The sequence below is a fragment of the Vespa velutina genome, chromosome 12, assembly GCF_912470025.1.
Source record: "Vespa velutina chromosome 12, iVesVel2.1, whole genome shotgun sequence".
Classification (NCBI taxonomy): Eukaryota; Metazoa; Arthropoda; class Insecta; order Hymenoptera; family Vespidae; genus Vespa; species Vespa velutina.
The window spans coordinates 1,063,378-1,082,500 of NC_062199.1; the positions used below are offsets into that span (position 1 = coordinate 1,063,378).

The 19,123-nt window shown below is 32.8% G+C and overlaps 4 protein-coding genes and 1 pseudogene across 4 annotated transcripts in view; 3 read left to right on the forward strand and 2 right to left on the reverse strand.

Annotated features, from left to right (window-relative positions):
* The first annotated feature begins 96 nt into the window (after positions 1 to 96).
* On the forward strand, positions 97 to 2,141 carry LOC124953379 (glutathione S-transferase-like). The gene is made up of 4 exons (XM_047504674.1): positions 97 to 255; positions 1,233 to 1,369; positions 1,462 to 1,629; positions 1,719 to 2,141. The coding sequence occupies exons 2-4, from the start codon at positions 1,237 to 1,239 to the stop codon at positions 2,024 to 2,026; spliced, it is 609 nt and encodes a 202-aa protein (XP_047360630.1). The 5' UTR covers positions 97 to 255; positions 1,233 to 1,236; the 3' UTR covers positions 2,027 to 2,141.
* An 801-nt stretch (positions 2,142 to 2,942) lies between these two features.
* LOC124953465 (AFG3-like protein 2) lies at positions 2,943 to 6,784 on the forward strand. Its single transcript, XM_047504884.1, is given in 22 exon segments — positions 2,943 to 3,172; positions 3,486 to 3,609; positions 3,712 to 4,009; positions 4,119 to 4,212; positions 4,324 to 4,489; positions 4,568 to 4,703; positions 4,789 to 4,907; positions 4,993 to 5,136; positions 5,139 to 5,159; positions 5,162 to 5,227; positions 5,230 to 5,261; positions 5,346 to 5,391; positions 5,394 to 5,452; positions 5,455 to 5,578; positions 5,654 to 5,719; positions 5,722 to 5,874; positions 5,958 to 6,104; positions 6,107 to 6,156; positions 6,214 to 6,259; positions 6,262 to 6,395; positions 6,397 to 6,426; positions 6,505 to 6,784. Coding segments are annotated over 22 exon segments (2,400 nt in total). The 5' UTR covers positions 2,943 to 3,085; the 3' UTR covers positions 6,763 to 6,784.
* Positions 6,785 to 7,407: 623 nt separating this feature from the next.
* Positions 7,408 to 10,025, forward strand: LOC124953525 (annotated as a pseudogene).
* LOC124953466 (adenosine 5'-monophosphoramidase HINT3-like) lies at positions 8,914 to 10,632 on the reverse strand. Its single transcript, XM_047504885.1, is given in 4 exon segments — positions 8,914 to 9,736; positions 9,817 to 9,875; positions 9,877 to 9,963; positions 10,216 to 10,632. Coding segments are annotated over 4 exon segments (408 nt in total). The 5' UTR covers positions 10,297 to 10,632; the 3' UTR covers positions 8,914 to 9,555.
* Positions 10,633 to 10,942: 310 nt separating this feature from the next.
* The window catches only part of LOC124953464, a 24,376-nt gene continuing 16,195 nt past the window's right edge, over positions 10,943 to 19,123 (reverse strand). Inside the window, 7 exon segments of the mRNA XM_047504883.1 lie at positions 10,943 to 12,429; positions 12,727 to 12,844; positions 12,847 to 13,176; positions 13,301 to 13,639; positions 14,073 to 14,228; positions 14,738 to 14,876; positions 15,191 to 15,454. Of these exon segments, the coding sequence (XP_047360839.1) occupies positions 12,225 to 12,429; positions 12,727 to 12,844; positions 12,847 to 13,176; positions 13,301 to 13,639; positions 14,073 to 14,228; positions 14,738 to 14,876; positions 15,191 to 15,454 (1,551 nt within the window). The 3' untranslated portion in view covers positions 10,943 to 12,224.

Genomic DNA, 19,123 nt, shown 5'->3' on the forward strand with positions numbered 1-19,123 from the left:
AGGTTTAAAGTTACTGATTTTTCTAAGTCATTTGCCGATTGGTCTAGTTACAATATGGTAACTTTAAGGCAAACCGGCGTTATTTTTAAATATGGCGGTTAAAGGAAAAGGTGGAAGGGATGATAAGATATAGATTTGATCTATATATTGGTGGGATCCAATGAAAGCATCATAAAATTGTTCGAGATACTGTTGAATAGTATCCTTCCGAATAAATCTATATTTCTCTTTGGCGATTTCTATCCTTAAAAGCTTGTAAGTAAATTCATGTATTAACATTTATTTTAATTGTTAATGTTTCGTAAATATATATATTAAATCTATATATATGTGTATATATATATATAATTTTAATGATCATTGTTACATCCGGTAGTTTCTCAATGTCGTCATCTGACGAAAATGATTGTAAGACTTTACAGTAAATCGATTCGTAATTAAGAGAGATGCAATGTACGAAATTACACCGGTTGAAATATGCATTTATAAATAGAATCAAATTAATACAATACGACACATTCGAAATTATTTAACCTTGATAATTGATCAATATGTTTTATGTATAATTATTCATTGAGAAATGATATTACTTGAATAAATATATATATTTTTAATATTACATATTACTAAATATGTTGTAATTGTTTCATGAGGAATTTAGTTAATAACGGATAATTAAAATTTATTGTATTTCGCTTTTCTAATTATTCCCTTTTTTGTTTATTATTATATTAATTATATTATTATTATTATATTATTATTATTATTATTATTATTATTATTTGCTAATAATATAATAGGTAAGAATAATTAAAAGTGCTGAAACTATTTTTGTTAATGATCGATAAGTAACGTAATTGTCCGCGTAGTTATTAATATCTCGTTAAAAGAATTTTCGGCGTTCGCAGATTTTTTTACTATAGTAGAAATTTCTCGAAAGTTTGATTTACGTAAGACTTTTCAAAAGATTTTTATCTCTCATTGCAGTATCTTTGCATTGCCTTTATCTCGCGATATAGTTATCTATTTGATGAGTTGACAGTTTTTTTAATTAGAATTTTACTTTATCCGTAGGGGGAAAAAAAAAAAAAAGAAATTGTTAATAGTGGTTATCCTCTGATAATATTAATCATACTGTTGTTATGATTGTTCGTTCTGCAATGAAATTATAGGACGTTCCTTTATAATTATCATTTTTAATTCGTACTAATATATTTTTCTATTTATTTCAGAAAAATGCCTTCTTACAAGTTGACTTACTTTCCTGTAAAAGCGTTGGCAGAGCCAATCCGTTTTATTTTTAGCTATGCTGGAGTCGAGTTTGAAGATGTTCGTTTTAATTCAAATGATTGGCCAAAGATAAAACCAAGTAAGGACAAAATGGAATGGATAATGTCAAATCCAAAAACATATGAATATACTGTGATATCTTTATATACAGACTTGATTTTTCTTTCGCAGCTACACCTTTTGGACAAGTACCTATGCTGGAAGTAGATGGGAAAAAAATCAATCAATCTACTGCCATCGCTCGTTATTTAGCTAAGCAACATGGTCTTGCTGGAAAGAACGACTGGGAAGCTTTAGAGATAGATGCTATTGTTGACACTATCCATGATGTTCGTGCAAGTAAGTTATTTTTATATTAATATTGAATAATTTGAATAATTATATTACATAGATTTATATCTAATTGTTGTGAAATACATTTATTTCAGAGATCGCTGCACATCATTATGAACAAAATGCCGAAGCTAAGGCGGCAAAATTAAAGGTAGCTGAAGAAGTAGTACCATATTTCTTGGAACGTTTGGACAATCAAGTAAAAAATAATGGCGGCTACTTTGTGGGTGGTGCTTTAAGTTGGGCAGATTTTACTTTCGTCGCTCTATTGGATTATTTGAATTTCATGGCAAAATCTAATATTATCGAGAAATATGATAATCTCAAAGCATTACAGGAAAAGGTTCTTAACATTCCTGCTATCAAAAAATGGGTTGAGAAACATCCGGAAACTGGATTCTGATTTCTTTTTACAAAATTCTTGATCATATATTAAAAAAACATGTATTTTATGGCTTGATTAAGAATTCTAAGAGAGAAGTGATATTACATTTAAATATTAGTTAGTGTTGCATGAATTTATAAGTATTTGCAATGTTTGAGTACGTTTTTACAGCTTGAAAAGAATTGAAAAGTATGTCCATGTATTTTGTATCGACAATAAAGAATTCATTTGATTAATAGTTTCCAGAGAAAGAAAAAAACATTAATCCCCTATCAGAATAAATATAAACATCAAAAAAGTTAATGAAAAAATATTAACGATCTTGAACTACGAAAATTCGTTTCAAATAGCGTGTAATAACAAAACAATTACACACACACACACATTAGTAACACGCATATACATACATTTAATCAGGCAATATTTTTTTCTCTAAATCTATTTCCTTACACAAACATAAAATGTGTTAAATTAACGCGTATTTTTTATTGCAAAAAAAGATTAAAATTTGTATCCTTCGAATAATCTAAGTCTTATAAATATTTTATTCAGAAGTGAGTACGTTGCGTTATCGCACTATTTTCAACGAATTCATTTCGCTGTTTACTATTATCGTATAAATCTTATAATTAATAGTATAAATGATAATATCACGAATATATATTTATTAATTAAAAAATTTCATCTGAATTTTTTCTTCTATTATTTATTATATATATATACATAATATATATCATAAAAGTCATACATATTCAAATAGTATAAAAGATATAGGTTATAAAAATGAATTTGATAATAATATCGAATTAAGATTGAAAAGTCAATTAGATCGCATATATCAAATATATACGTATATTTCAAAGATGAAAATTTAAAAAAAAAACTTTCTTTTTTTAAGTTTTATATTTGATGTAACTAGATCTGGTTTTAATCATATATATTTCATAATCAGCATTCGATGTGTAGTACCTTGAAATGGTGAGTTGCGGCCGGCACTGTGCTCTTCATTGATATTAGTTACATTGGGAAAAAAATTTCATCATTTTGTGAAACGATTATTAACATAATATATTAAATATGGCGAGTCAATTATTATTATCTGCAAAAAGATTGGAAAAAATTTTATTAGTGTCCGTTCAAAAGGGACATTTTGATACATTTCAGGTATGAATTTAATATAACATAACCTATAAATAATTTATGATATAACATTTTTACTTATAACATTGATATTTATGAATCAACATTTAAATAATTTTCGATTAATTCATTAGATCGTATACGTTTATTGAGATATTATTTTTAATATTTATGATTTTCATTATCGAAATCCAAATATTTTCTCTCATTGAAAATGCATTTATATATTGCTTATATATCGTGAATATGATTATATATATTGTCATTTAAATGTAAAATAGAACGTATTATAATTCTATAAATATATTAACTAAATAGAACTACGTATTTTTTTCAGTTGAAAAGACAATTGTCATTTTTGAAAAAATGTTATACAATGCCTGTTTTTGAAGAATTTCAACAACAATGGAGATTATTGTGTATGCAATCACCTAAAGGATTTGAAAAATTTTTTAAACGAGGTAAGCAAAATTCCAAGACCTTTTTCTTAACAATGATGACAATAATAATAATGATAATGTGAATATACTATCTAAGTAAATAAATTGATGTTATATATAAAGGCGGGGCAAAGCCAAATAAAGTTGATGAGCAAACAGATAAAAAATCGGAGAGCACATCAAATAAAGATGCTCAATCCAGTAAACAATCGTCATCTAGTCCTAAAGGTTCTGAGACCAATTGGACATCTAAGATTTTTGGTACAAATTGGCAGCAAGGGCAAGGAGGCAAATCGTTTGGCGATTATGATAAATATACATGGTGGGGATTGCTTTTTTTAGCAACTATAACCGCGTTTTTCTATTTATTCTCAGAAGATATATATTCTCGACAAGTTACATGGAGAGAATTTGTCCACAAGTAAGTAATCTATATTTGTTAACATAAAATTCTAATTATATTTGAAATGTATTTTTTGACATATACGGTTCTCTCTTTTTTTTTTTTTTTTTCCCCTCTTAAATTTCAGCTACTTAAGTAAAGGAATGGTAGAAAAATTGGAAGTTGTAAATAAAAAATTTGTTAGAGTCAAACTTTTTCCTGGCCATAGCATAGATGGATACGTAAGTTTTAACAATCCATTATATCCCTTAGTATATTATAATGTATTAATTATTGCATCATTTAATTCACTGGTATAATACAAACAAGTTGATTTACAATGTACTTTCTAGACTACATTATGGTTCAATATTGGAAGCACTGAAACTTTTGAAAGAAATTTAGAAAATATTCAAATAGAATTAAATATAGAACCTGAAAATGATGTTCCCGTTGTATACAAATCTGAGGTAGAAGCATCGACTATACTGACATATTTAGTGCAATTATTTTTCTTTGGTACTTATTAAAGTTATTAATTGTTATTTTAAAATAAATCATTTACAGTTAATTTTAATCTATTAAATAATTTTATAGGGCTAGCTATATACATGCTGCGACGTTCAATGGAAGCAATAAGCGGAAAAGGTGGTCGAAGAAGAGGATTATTTGGTGGCGTGATGGAATCAACCGCAAAATTAATTAATTCAAAAGATATTGACGTTCGATTTAAGTAATTTGTTATTCCTGATTATGTGTAAATTTGCTATACTCTATAGCGATAAATTAGATTTTATATATGCGTTATTTAAATGTAGAGACGTGGCTGGATGCGAAGAAGCAAAGATTGAAATTATGGAATTTGTAAATTTTTTGAAAAATCCAAAACAATATATAGATCTTGGGGCGAAAATCCCAAAAGGAGCTATGTTGACAGGTATATAAATATTAATACAAATGCAAATTAATAACAATGCCAATGAGAAAACGCATGTATGTATAATCTGTTGATTATTTTTTAGGTCCTCCTGGAACAGGAAAAACATTGCTCGCTAAAGCAACGGCCGGTGAAGCAGACGTTCCATTCATTTCCGTGTCAGGTTCAGAATTTTTAGAAATGTTTGTAGGTGTTGGACCTTCTAGAGTAAGAGATATGTTTTCTATGGCAAGAAACACGCACCATGTATTTTATTATCGATGAAATCGATGCGGTAGGGAAGGACAGAGGTGGTGCCGTGAATTGTGGTGGGCATTCAGAGCAGAAAATACACTTAATCAACTTTTAGTGGAATGGATGGTAAAAATCTCTCTCCAATCTCTATGGAATAAATAATAATAATAAAATTTTTGGTGTTAAAGTTTTTTTTCTCTTCGTTTCACAGGATTTAACACGACAACCAATGTAAGTTGTCTTAGCGGCACTATCGAGTGGATATTTTGGATAAGGCACTTTTAAGACCTGGTAGATTCGATAGACATTTATGTTCCTGCCACCTGACATCAAGGGACGTGCTTTCCATATTTTAAGGTGCAACTTGGCCTGTCGAAAAACTTGTTAAACAAGATGACTGGCAAGAAAAATGGCATCCTTGACGCCTGGTTTTACGGGTATATGAATATGAAAAATAAGAAATATATAAAATTTCATATTTCAAATATGTTATAAATAAACTTTTTCTTTAGGAGCTGATATAGCTATGTTTTGTAATGAAGCAGCTCTCATAGCAGCAAGAGATATGAATGATAATATTCACTATCACATTTCGAACAAGCTATTGAAAGAGTAGTAGCTGGTATGGAAAAGAAAACAAATGTTTTGCAACCGGAAGAAAAGAGAACAGTTGCATATCATGAAGCTGTCATGCAGTGGCAGGTTGTTCTTGGAATATCAGATCCGCTTTTAAAAGGTATTTTTTTTTTTTTTTCAAGATTTATATACCATTATCCAAGATTATCAATTAGCTTAACAAGTATTTTCATATCCTTTAGGTATGCTATTATACCAGAGGAAAAGGATTAGGGTATGCTCAATACTTACCACGTGAACAATATCTTTACACCTCGAAAGACAATGTTTGATCGATGTGTATGACACTTGGAGGTAGAGTATCGGAAGAAATATTTTTTGGTCGCATAACACAGGTGCTAGAGATGATTTACAAAAAGGTATTTAAGATATTGTTAACGTGCAAGATTAAATGAGTGATTTATTTACAATGACAATAATTTTGAACAGATAACAGAAAAATGCCTATGCTCAGATCGTGCAGTTTTGGTATGACGAAAAGGTAGGAATGTCAGCTTGAAAAGACCACAACCAGGTGAAGCAACTATAGACAAACCGTATTCCGAGAGGACAGCACAACTTATTGACAGCGAAGTGCGTCAGCAATTGATAGCGCGCACAAAACGTACACGTGATCTTCCTTACGAAGCATAAGGAAGATGTAGCTAAGGTAGATTAATTGATGTTAACGATATCGATCTTATAATAGACAGATACAATAGATTCTAACGCATGTATGAATCTATAGGTCGCAGAACGTCTTTTGAAACAAGAGATTTTAAATAGAGACGACATGATAGAATTACTTGGACCTAGACCATTCAAAGAAAAATCAACTTATGAGGAATTCGTTGAAGGCACTGGCTCCTTTGAAGAAGATACCAGATTGCCAGAAGGTTTACAGGAATGGAATAAATCTAGAACAGAATCTGATGATAAATCAGAAAGTAAAGAGAGCTTACCTTCTAATCCACCTTCAAAAACACCCATCTACCGAAGCAACTAAAAATCAGCCGTGAAAAAGATTGTAATTGTATTTCTCAACTATATTGTCAAGTATATCATTCGTACTTTGTATTATAGCTCAAAATACATTATTAAAAAAAGCTAGAATATAGTATAACTATACTCAGCTGCATCAGCTGTCTATGAGTAATTTAATTAAATCATTTATTAAACGTTTGCTTATACACACTTAAATATATAATTCATGTTAATATAAATAATGCTTTCTGCATCTTTCGCGTAATAATACTTATCGAACTAAGAAATGTTTATGGAGATCCCAATATTAATTATAGATCGATGAAGAATATATATACGATGTATTGCGAACGTATAGTTGTTTATTTTCTTTAATGAGATATGTACTTACAGCTTAAAAAAAAAAGAAAAAAAAAAAAGAAAAAAGAAAAAAAATATCAAACGAAAGTATGCAGGAATTTACAAAGTGTCAGCTTGCCTTATCTTCTTCTTACGTAGAAAATTTTTTCATCGTTGTGCCTAAAGGATATGTTATTTGCAATACTTGATAATGCTTACTTACATAAATATTTGTAACAAGAACAGATAATATGGATCATATCTTGCGTTTTAAATCCAGTATCACGAAACGTTTTTACACTTTATAATCGAAAACTAATTACGTTTTACATTAACGTTATATAGCATTGGATTTATTTTGCAAGATCATGGATATCAAGATAGTTGATGTTGAGTAAAGGATATTAGATTCCTACGTCGTTAAAGGCAGATGGTAGCGATGCTATGTAAATAGTATTGTCATATTTTGACGAAAATAGTTCAATGAAATTATATGTAAAAAAAAAAAAAAAAAAAAAAACAAACAACAAACAAACAACGATTGTGAAGAATGACTTTGTCTATTTATAGCATACAGATCCCGATTATGCATGTGCATATGTTATTTTAAAAACTAACACAGATATTCGTGGATATGGATTAACATTCACTTTGGGTAGAGGAACTGAAATTGGTAAATAAAGATTTTCTCATAGTAATAGGTTTTCAATTAAAAGTATACATATGAAAGTAAGTTGGATTTGTTTTATTTTTAGTTGTTCAGAGCATGCAAATCTTTGTCCCTTTGTTAAGAATCAAAAAGTTTTAAATATATTCAATGACTTTGCATCATTCTGGCGAAAATTAACCAGTGAATCACAATTGAGATGGGTATATATTGATATTTATATTTTAGATGAAAAAATGATGAAACAGATATACATATATATATATATATTCATATATAGATGTATGTTAATTTTTTATTCACTATCGGTCCAGAAAAAGGTGTTAGTCAGCTTGCCACAGCTGCTATAATAAACCGCTTTGTGGATATTGGCTCGTTTAGAAAAAAAAGCCTGTTTGGAAACTTCTTGCAGTCTAACGCCCGAACAATTAGTTTCTACTATTGACTTTAGATACATGTAAGTTATTAAATAGAAAGTAGAGTGAATTTGTAAGAGTATATTAAAGATTTAAAAAAATATTTTACTTATAGTAACCGATTTATTACAAAGGAAGAGGGCAATACAGATGTTAAAAAATAGTGAATAGATAAAAAAAACGGAAAAATTCTTAATTGAAAATGGATATCCTGCTTATACTACACAAATAGGCTGGTTAGGATACAGCGACAAAAAGTTAAAGAACTTTGTAAAAAGTTTTTAGATTTAGGATTTACATCTTTTAAAGCAAAAGTTGGCCAAGATATAAAACACGATATTCACGATGTCGGTTTGATACGCGAGACAATTGATATGAAAACAAGCTGATGCTAGATGCTAATCAGGTTTGGGATGTTGAGGAAGGCAATTGAATGGATGAAGCAATTGAAGGAATTTAACCAGTTTGGATAGAAGAGCCTACTTCGCCGGATGACAGTTTAGGCCATGCTAAGATTGCCAATGAATTGAAGTCTATTGTATAGCTGTTGCACTGCGAGATGTGTGCAAATCGTGTCATGTTTAAACAACTGTACAATCAGAGCTATCCAATTCTGTCAAATAGACTCTGCCAGAATAGGTGGAATCAACGAAATATTAGCTGTATATGCTTATGGCTACAAAGATTGGAAGTAAAATTTATTTTTTAATATTTAAGTTAAATACATACTACATGTATATATATATATATATATATATATATATATATATATAATATATATATATATGTATTTAACTTAGAAAAAATCGTTTCTAATTAAAATTTATTTTTCTAGTACCAGTATGCCCACATGCTGTGGAGGTATAGGGTTTATGCGAAATGGTTCAGCATCTTCAAATGTGGGATTTCATATCTCTTAGCGGAACAACTAGGGTCGTGTTATAGAATATGTAGATCAACAACATGAAACATTTTGAAGATCCAGTAGAGCTAGAAATGCATGCTATATGCCACCTATTACTCCAGGTATTCGACTAAGCTCAAAATGATTGCATTTCGATTATATCTTCCTGATGGAACAGAATGGCAACGTATATGTAATAAAGGGAATTTATCAAAAATTTGTCAATTAAAGACTAACGTACTAAATGCTTTATATAAAATTAAATAAGTTTTAAATAGAATTTTTTACTTACAACATTGTACAGTCAAATTGAAATGATAATATAACTATAAAAGTATATATAACAATATAAATACTTATAAATTTGAATAATAATTAAGCTATGTATCTTTCTTTTCTAAACGTGATTTCACATAGTCTGTCCTGTAAAAAGAACAAAAGGTACATTGATAAAGTAGTTTATATAATGAATGCACAGACATCAAATAATTAATTTATTGTTAATACGTACGTTGACGAACCACAGAGATTGGGTTTAAACATTGTTTCGTTTGATAATGGACATATTTCTACAGGAGAAATAACATGTAAAGTACGATGATTTACTGTGTTAAATGGTGGCCAATGGAAACCAGTCCTTGGTAGAATTGTATCGAGTCTTGTTTTTCCACTATTAATTGAACACAAGCAATAATTTTTAATCATCTGTAAAAAAAAAGAAGATCTCGAATTCCTTTCTTAATAAAATACTATTTAAAAATAATCAAATTTAATTTTGTTAACTCACAAAGCTTGCTGTCGGCAGGTTTGTAACTCTTTGGCATTACGTATATGCTTATTTGGCAAAATTAAGTAATGATGATCTGATGCTGGATGGATATCTTTAATGCATGTAACGTGTCTCATCCTATAGATATAGGTATATCATTAATTACATAATTAAAATTTGACTCTCTTAATGACACTGTCCACTCTGAAGTTTTATTAATTTCATTTATATCAATGCTTTATGTTTGTTAATATATTGTTATATATCAATAAAATTAAGTGATCTTTTTAAATATCTCTATCTTAATGGTTTAATTAACAATGTGGATTAAAAATCAAAATCAAATAAAAAAGAGTGAACTTCATTCTAAACAAATTAATTTTACTTGCCTCATAAATCTTTTCACTAGGACTTTCATTTCTTATTATTTTACAGAATATGCATTGTGCTTCGGCGTCCATATGAAATTGAAATTATTTATTAATGGAAACTAATATTTTGACAGATCACTGTCTACGATATGAGAGGTTAGTCCTTGGACTTTTATTAACGTATTATATTATTAATAATATGTATTTCGCGTTTCATTAATTTAGTGATTGTTAAAATTTTTTTTTTTTATTAAAAACCACCTTGCAATAATTTTAAAAGATCAATAACATTTTTATCGTTATGATAACTTGAGTAGTTCGAAAAAGTGACTCTATCTAATTTGACTTTTCTTTTGTGGAATTGGAAAAACGCAGTGCGCATGCGCCGTGCGGTATTTTTCTTTTGAATTAACACTTGCGCTCAAAGATTTGTCGACGTTCAAATCTGTCTTTTTTAATTTTAATTGTTCTCTGTTTCCTTTTTTTTCTCTCAAAATAACGGTTTGTACTCATAATTAATAGACACACATTTTTCTGATTGCGGTAGTTTTTAATTTAAAATATATAAACTGTACATATATCATAAAGTAGTATATATATTTATATATGTATATTTATGTATATATAATAGTGTGTTGTGAGAGCCTAATAAATTATATAACGTATAACATATCCAATACGTGTGTGGCAGTCGAGCTGAAGGAGATTGATAAAAAAAAAAATCTCCTTGAAGATGAAAAAAAAAAAGAAAAAAAAAATGTAATTTACTAAGTTGCAATACATTCGCAATTATCATAGCTCTTCGCCATTTGTCCTGGTTCCACTGTTGGCCGTGTAAATATGAATTCTACATACAAAAAAAAAAATTAATGAAGAAAGTCTAACAGATGACTTTTCACGTCGGAAAATGAAAGAACATGATATCGATTCTAATATTTTGGAAAAAAAAAAAGAAAAAAATTTGAAATTTTATGTTTCAGCGCGCATACCTTAAACTTCTTATTCATGAATTGCACAATGATATAAATAGCATTTTTTCTTGAAACATTACATAGTGGAATTCCTTGCGAATATTACTAATATATATATACATATATATATATATGTATATGTATACATAGATATATCATACATCCACATATATATACATATATATGTATATATATACACCTTTCTTCACTTTACCTATAATATTATGTTAAACAAACACATACACAAATTTCGCTCGTCGATTTCATCCAAAGAACAAATTTATCAATTTGTTATGTATATTATATCAAAATTGTAAATAAAAAAAAATCTTTTATATATATACATATATGTATCTATATATATATATATATATAAAATATACGAATTAAATAACAAACACATGTGTGTGTGTATGAGTGCATGTATGTTTGATTGTGTGTGTGTGTGTGTGTGTGTATGATAATGACAATTTTCTTGATATAAATGAACGACATGCTTATCTTCATGAAATATTTATATCTCCCCGATAGGCCCAATAAAGCCTGTGTCTGTGGTGTCTCTTACATAGCTAAAAGGATTTTTACCGGGATTGCCCAGACTGTACAGTGCTTTCTGTTTGTTCTTTTTTTTTTTTTTTTTTTTTATCTTTTTTGCGTTTCTTTGTGTTTTGTTTTTGTTATTTTTTTTTTTGTTTTTTTTTGATATTTTTTTTTTTGTTTTTTATAAATATCGCTTATAAATAATGATTAATTTATAGTTCCGATATGACAGAAAGAAATCATACAATATACAATAATATCCGTTATTACGGCGCGATCATGTTCTTAATACTGCAGTATCTGCCTCTCATGATTCTCAAAGAACGATTTCTCTTATATCGTTAGTCGTCGAATCGTTTTTCCCTTCCCACCCCTACTCCCTCCACCTTTATTCTTTTTTTTTCTTCTTATCTTTGTCATTCTCTTTGTCGCTTCCTTCATATATAGATATAGATAACCGAGGTTAACTATTTACTATAACTTAACGATCTAATACAAGGGTAAATTTCAGCTACCCTGATAAGACATTTGATCGGGAATCGTGGACGAGTGATTCTGCGTTGGACTTTGATGAAAATGTGGATTGGTGCCGTCCTGTGATAAGTCACCGACTACCGGTTCTTCGTATTTGCCTCTTTTAAAACGTCCGTACAACGAGGAATAGGGTAAGTTGTAATGAATAGCTGCTTGATTGATGCTCATATGACCTAGCCTGTAAGATATATATATATAATTATTAATTATATTTACATATATATATATATAGTCTCTAAGTGGGGTCTAAAGGATCCTGGATGATTTTAAAAATCAATTACTCTTTTCTGAAACATTTTTTTAAGACTTACATCATTTTCTGTTTCTCTTTCACAGAATGTAAAACTACAAAATTGATCTAATTACAAGCGTCTAATTTTTAAAATCATCTAGGAACTTTTAGCCTTCACCTAAAGAGACTTTTGATCAATCTTATATTTAGTAAGGATGAAAAAAAAAGCAAAAAGGTAAATACCTGACAGCTTCGAGAGCTTCAGTCATAGCATCTTCGCTCCAAGGTGTAGGATTACTTCTACTAAGTTCAATCCCTTCTCTTTTACACCTACCATAGAGAGTTCCCGTGGGAATACCAATTCTGTCGAGGCTCTCTGGACAGACGTCTGACCAGATCTTATTGCTTCTAAAGCACGATCCAGATCGGCAGGTGACCAAGTAGTGGGACTCGCGTTAAAAGGTGCAGCTAATCTAATACCCTCTCTTCTTGCTATTTTGTAGAGAGTACTGGAAGGTATACCAAAAGCTTTCGACGCTTTGTTAGCCGAGATCGTTCCTGTTCTTAATGCTTCTAATGCATTATTTAAACTCTCGTCGCTCCAGGATTTCGTAGGTCCGTCCTTTTTTGGCGTGTCGATGCCTAAACGATGAGCTCTTTGCCAGAGCGTCGTTGATGGGATACCAAATGTAGCTGAAAAATAATAAATTTAGATTGAAAAGGTTATCTAGAAAAATTCATAATGTGTGTGTGCGCGCGCGCGCGTGTTTGTGTGTGTGCAGGTTATATATTATATAACACAGAATTATATATTTACCAGATGCTTTCGTAAGACTCATGTCGTGATTCCTTAAGGCTTCCAACGCGGCGTCCATGTCGTCCTGAGTCCAAGATTTGGTACCATGATGATGTGAACTCGATTGTCCAGAATGACCTCTCGAATTGTTTTCACCCGAGTCCGAGTGAATCGAACTGCCAGAAGGCATAAGTCCGAGAAGTTCAGGCGTGATCATCATCATATTGTCGCTATCCGCTGCATTTTTTGAGCTTACGCTCGCTCTATCCGACATGTGACTGTCGATATCGATCGTGTCCGAAGAATCCATCGTGTGCAGAGTTTCGAACTTGATCTTCACGCTATCGCAATTTTGTATCTCTGAGTAAAAAGATGAAAAAGTGGAAATAAATAAATCAATAAGTATATAACTTCACAATAGAAAAAGTTACTTGTGGAGAAAGATGTACGATTAGAGGTCCGTAGACGAGAAGATCGTTAAAAAGGTAAATCTAGACGCAAGCATCATAAACGAGGCTGCGTGGGCCGTCACGAATAGAGCAACGCAAATCTAATCCCGGTCAGTTAAGCACGATTAGACCAATTACTTTGACTCCCTCCTAGCCTAATGACCGACTAGTCTTTTATCCTGCTTTTCAGATTGACCAGTTCTTGCACCCTTGTTGCATTATCATATCTCATACATGTAAATATATTTATCACAAAGAAAAAGAATAAGTATTATATTCAGAAAGTGTTAAGAATATATATATTATTTTTATATATACTTTCCAATGTAACAGAGTTCTCTTACCAGTCGAATGATGATCAGAGTCTCGCAGATGAGTAATAGTGGTACCGACCAAAGTAGCGCTCGGTGGTGTGGGCTGTGTTTCCGGAGGCAGATCTACCTCTCCAGGATCTGGGTGATGACCGTAATGACCTAGCCCTGTGTGACAGAACATGTCACCTTTTTATTCCGAGTGAAAAGGGTCTGTCCCCACCGGCCCTAAAACTGGTAAACCGCCCCACACCTGTAACCCTCGAAGTTCCGAACGTGATCCAATTGCGTGATGCGATGGATATGGTTCGATCACGGAAACGACATCGAACGACGGTATATTATCATCGTTCCTAATCCCATATCCTTAAATTATTAGTGATTTACTTATCGTACCCGACTTCGATTGATGTTTATTGTAGTCCACCTCCCTCTCTCTCTCTCTTTCCCTCTCTCCCTCTCTCTCCCCCTCTCTCTCTCTCTCTTTCTCCCTTTCTCCCTCACTCTTTCCCTCCCCCTCTTTCTCTCTCTCTCTCTTTTTCTCTCTTTCTCTTTATCTCTCTTTCTCTCTGAGCGAAATCAGTCAGTTCCGACAGGAACGCACAAACGCGTTTTCGGAGGTCTAGAAAAGAGAAGGGACCTTTTCGAGAAATCCAAAGGTTCAGGTGTGGGGCGCAGAACTCAGCTGATTGGCTTACCGTTATTGTTGTTGTTGTTTGTACCGTTACCGTTGCTGCTGTTGTTACTATTGCGCTGGCAGCTTTCCAGAACTACTGCTGCTGCTGCCGCTGCCACCTCCGTACACTCTTCATCTTCGGCCTGCCAGTCTCTGTGATTCTGTAAATTTTACCAACGTCATTATTATTGATTGACTTTGATTTTTTACTTTAATACATAATAAATTAATCAGGTTTGCATTAAATAATCGATTCATTACGATGCCTGAATAATATGTTCAAATATGTTTCTCACGATTGACTTTAATTTCTTATTTAAAAGTGAAGTAGATTAATGGACACGATTAAACATTACTCGATCCATTAACAAATTAATTTTTATCATTTACTTTTATCAACAGTATATATTTAACGAATATTAACGAAGATGTCACTATTTTTAATAACTTCTTTGAATTGTTTTTGATGCCTTACCTCTTTATTATTGCGACCGTAACTCTCGCTAGTTTCCTCCTCTTTATATCTATCGTAGTGCCTTGAATCAGTGGCACGAGGCTCGAATGATGTTCTCGCTCTCTTATACCTTGGATGATGTCTCTTCAACCTGGTAAAGTTCAATCTTGGTGTACCAGGTTCTCTTGGTGGTGAGCTCAAGCTCACTGATGGTGGCCCGTCCTTGCTTTCAGGAACCTCACAGAGGCCCTTAATTTTGAGCTGGTCGGCCGTTTTCAAAAGCGACTGCAAAAAGAAAAGAGAAAAAATAATGACATTTAATTAAAAAATTCTATTTAATCCTGTAATTTCTGCGAAACATTTTTAATAAGTTTCAATAATGCTACAAAAAATTTTTCATTAATTATTTATGATTAATCTATCGAGTAATAATACCAACCCCCGAATTACGATTACTAATTTTCATTATATTCATACGATCACTATCGACACGAAAAAAACGAGTAAACGATGTTCACGGAAATGCATCTCTTATCGTACGTTTTTTCCCTATCTGATCTCAACCTTGAAAAGTACAGAGAACCGTGAGAAAGAGAAAATAAAAGTGAAGATCAAGGTTACAGTTATAAAGGAGAAGAAAAGGGAGGAGGGAGGGAGAGAGAAAGAGAGAGAGAGAGAGAGAAAGCAGAAAAAGAGAAAGAAAAAAAGAGAGGAAAAAGAGTTCAATCTAACTGAAACTCACATTTAACAATGAAAACTGCCAACAATATCGTATCAAAAAAACGAAAAAAAAAGAATCAAATTTAAACATTGATGATAAATTTGAATGAAAAAAAAAAAAAGAAAAGATAGAGAGGGAGGGGGGAAGAGAGGGGAGAAAGAGAGAGAGAGAGAGAAACAGAGAGAAAGAGAGAGAGAGAGAGAAACAGAGAGAGAGAAAGAGAGAGAGAGAGAGAGAGAACGAGAGAGAGAGAGAGCAAAAAAGAAAGATGAAGAGCACGTGGAAAGAGCGGGTAGAGTAAATAGAAGCGAAAAAGAGGGAAAAGACGAGTGAATGACTTTGATAGACGAAAAAAGAGGAGGCACGGGGTGGGGAGGGAAGGTTTAGGCAAACTACTGGTAGAGAAGTCCACGTGGTTCCTACTAGGAGTCAGATTGTCGGTCTGAAGCTGTTGGCAGGTCCTGATGATGATCGAAGAGAGTAGGAAAAAGGGGTAGGATGGTGTGTGGGAGAGAGGTGGAAGTAAAGGGGGGATGGAGAGGCTTGAAATTCGGAACGTTCCGTGGCTTCGCGTTCTTTAATCAAGACAGGGGTGGTACGATTAGGTGGGGTCGAAGAGAGCCAAAAGGGGTTGGTTGAGGGGAAGGTAGGTGAAGGGGGAGGGAAGAGGAGTATAGAGGGGTTGGATGGGTTGGTTGGCGAGTAGAGACGGAAAGTTTGGAGGTGGTGGCGGTCTGGCTGGCGGGCTGGGGGGGTTACTGCCGTCGACTGGCTCGAGAGGGGGTGAGTTGTGAGGGATGCCAACGACGGACGGCGGCGAATCGGCTCGGTTGAGTCGCGAGGGCGGCGGCAGCAACGACGGTGCTGTTGCTGTGATGCTGGTACAGGTACTAGTATTAGTAATAGCGGTGGTGGTGGTGGTGCTGTTGCTGCTGCTGCTGCTGCTGCTGCTGATGGAGAGGGGAGTGCCAGCAAAAACGCCCGCAGGAAGAATGGGGAGGCCTCCGACGCGGCTGTCGCGGCCCCAGGGCCGTATCGACCACCCCTTAAACCCACGGCAGCACTTTATACCTCTCTCGAACCACTGACACTACTGATCATCTTCTTTATTTTTTTTTTTTCACTTCTTTGGATTTATATATAACGTAGATGATCGGCAGTGCGTTCGAGTGAGTCGAATATCTCAATTTTTAATTATGAATTTTTCTTACTACGAATCTCTGATCAATTATGTTAATTAGAAATTGGATATGCTGTTAAAATTGTTTAATGAAAGAAAGTATGAAAATTGTCTCTTTTGTTGAATTTGAGAAATTTGTTGTTCTTTCTTATAAGTAAAATTGTAATAGCGCTTCGATCATTTCACAATCATTCTACTTCTTTCTAATTAAATTAGTTTTTGTTTATCTTTTTATTCTTGTTAACGTAAAACAAAATTTGTCGGAATACCGAACGAAAAGAAAAGAAAAAGAAAAGAACAAATGTATTTGTTTGTCAATCAGCGATTAGTTCGATTAGTTAAAAGAGACGTTAATAAAATCGTCTAGGGGAAACGTTAGTGAATCGTTCACCGTTGGGGCTCGACGAGCCGTGGCTTCGTCGATGTCGGTCGTGGGGTGCATGGTAATCGAACGTCTGCGTCGGGCATGCTCGACGACGACGTGGCTGCTAGGACGATTTCGTTATCGACGAATAATTACGATCGGAGCGCCCCGGAGACGGAAAATCGTCTCGCCCCATGGCTGAGAGAGAGAGAGAGAGAGAGAGAGAGAGAGAGAGATTTTTTTATAGATATACGTATATCGAAGTTGTTCGGTCGATAGAAAAAAAAAAGGAAGAAAAGAAAAAAGAAGAAGGAAAGAAAAAAATAAAAAGAAATAAAAAGATACTTAATCATATTTCGATGTTAGTAAAATTAACATAATAAAATAAAATAAAATAAAAAAAGAAACAAAAAAACATGAGGTAAAAAATAAATCGATATGAAAAAATTCGATTTTCTTTTATCCCTAAAGAGAAGAGAACAAATAATCATAATTTCAATAATTATAATTAATCAACGATTATGGAAATGCGCCAACACCATCTCAGTAAGAATAGTACCAGAATGGATAATTAAATTAAAAGATATTATGGCTAAGGAAATAAAAAGAAAGTTTCTCTAAGGGTGGTTGATCTATCAGATATAATATATCTTCCTTTCGAGTGGAATATCGTTTTATCGTAAAGTCGACGATCTCTGTTAGCGTCGAACGGCAAAGTAGAAAAATAAGAAGAAGAATAAAGAAAAGAAGAATAAAAGAGGTAGCTATTCTCTTTTTTCTCTCTCTCTATCTCTCTCTCTCTTTCGGAAAACAGCATTTCAGTGTTCGATTAAACGAATAAAAGGGGTAAGCTAAGAGAAAAGAGGAGAAGCGAGAGATAGAATAGAAAAGAAAAGAAAAGAAGAAAAGAGAAGAGAAAAGAAAAGAAAAGAAAGAAAAAGAAAAGAAAAGAAAAGAAAAAGAAAAGAAAAAGAAAAGAAAAGAAAAGGAGAGAAAAGAAGAAGGAAAAAAAAAGGTCGAACGGCACGCTGCGACAAGGACGACGGCGTCGGCTGCGAGAAACACGGACGATCGGGTGCTGGCGAAGAGGGTTGCTGGTGGTGCAGGGTAGTGAGTGAGTGAGTGAGAGAGAGAGAGAGAGAGAGAGAGAGAGAGAGAGAGAGAGAGAGAAGAGGGTATAAGCTGAGGGTGAGAGGCCCGCCGGAGATGGTTGGTCGTTCGCTCTCCGGAGGTGGATGCATAGGGGTGGTGCCATCGGTTCGGAGGCAAGAGGGAAAGCCAACGGCAGAATCCAACCTCACCAATCAATACTTAGGGTTCAAGGGCATCGCCCGACCAATTATACCCTACTAATTGCCGCGAAACGAGAGAAAGAAATCCTTTTACTCGGACTTTATTTCTCTCTCACACACACACACACATATCAGATTAGGACGCATAACGGAAGGTTGAAAATATATTTTTATATAATTTGAATTTTTATTATCCATCCTCCCTCCCTCCCTCCTCCCCCTTCCTTTTCCCCTATCGCAGATATATTAATAAATTAAATACTACTACACTTAACACACATTGATCTCTTCTCGATCAATTGATATATTTTCGATTATTAATCTTTATAAAGAAAGAATTACAAATAAAAGAAACGATGAGTTATTCTAATTGAAATCGCAGTGATATATATATATA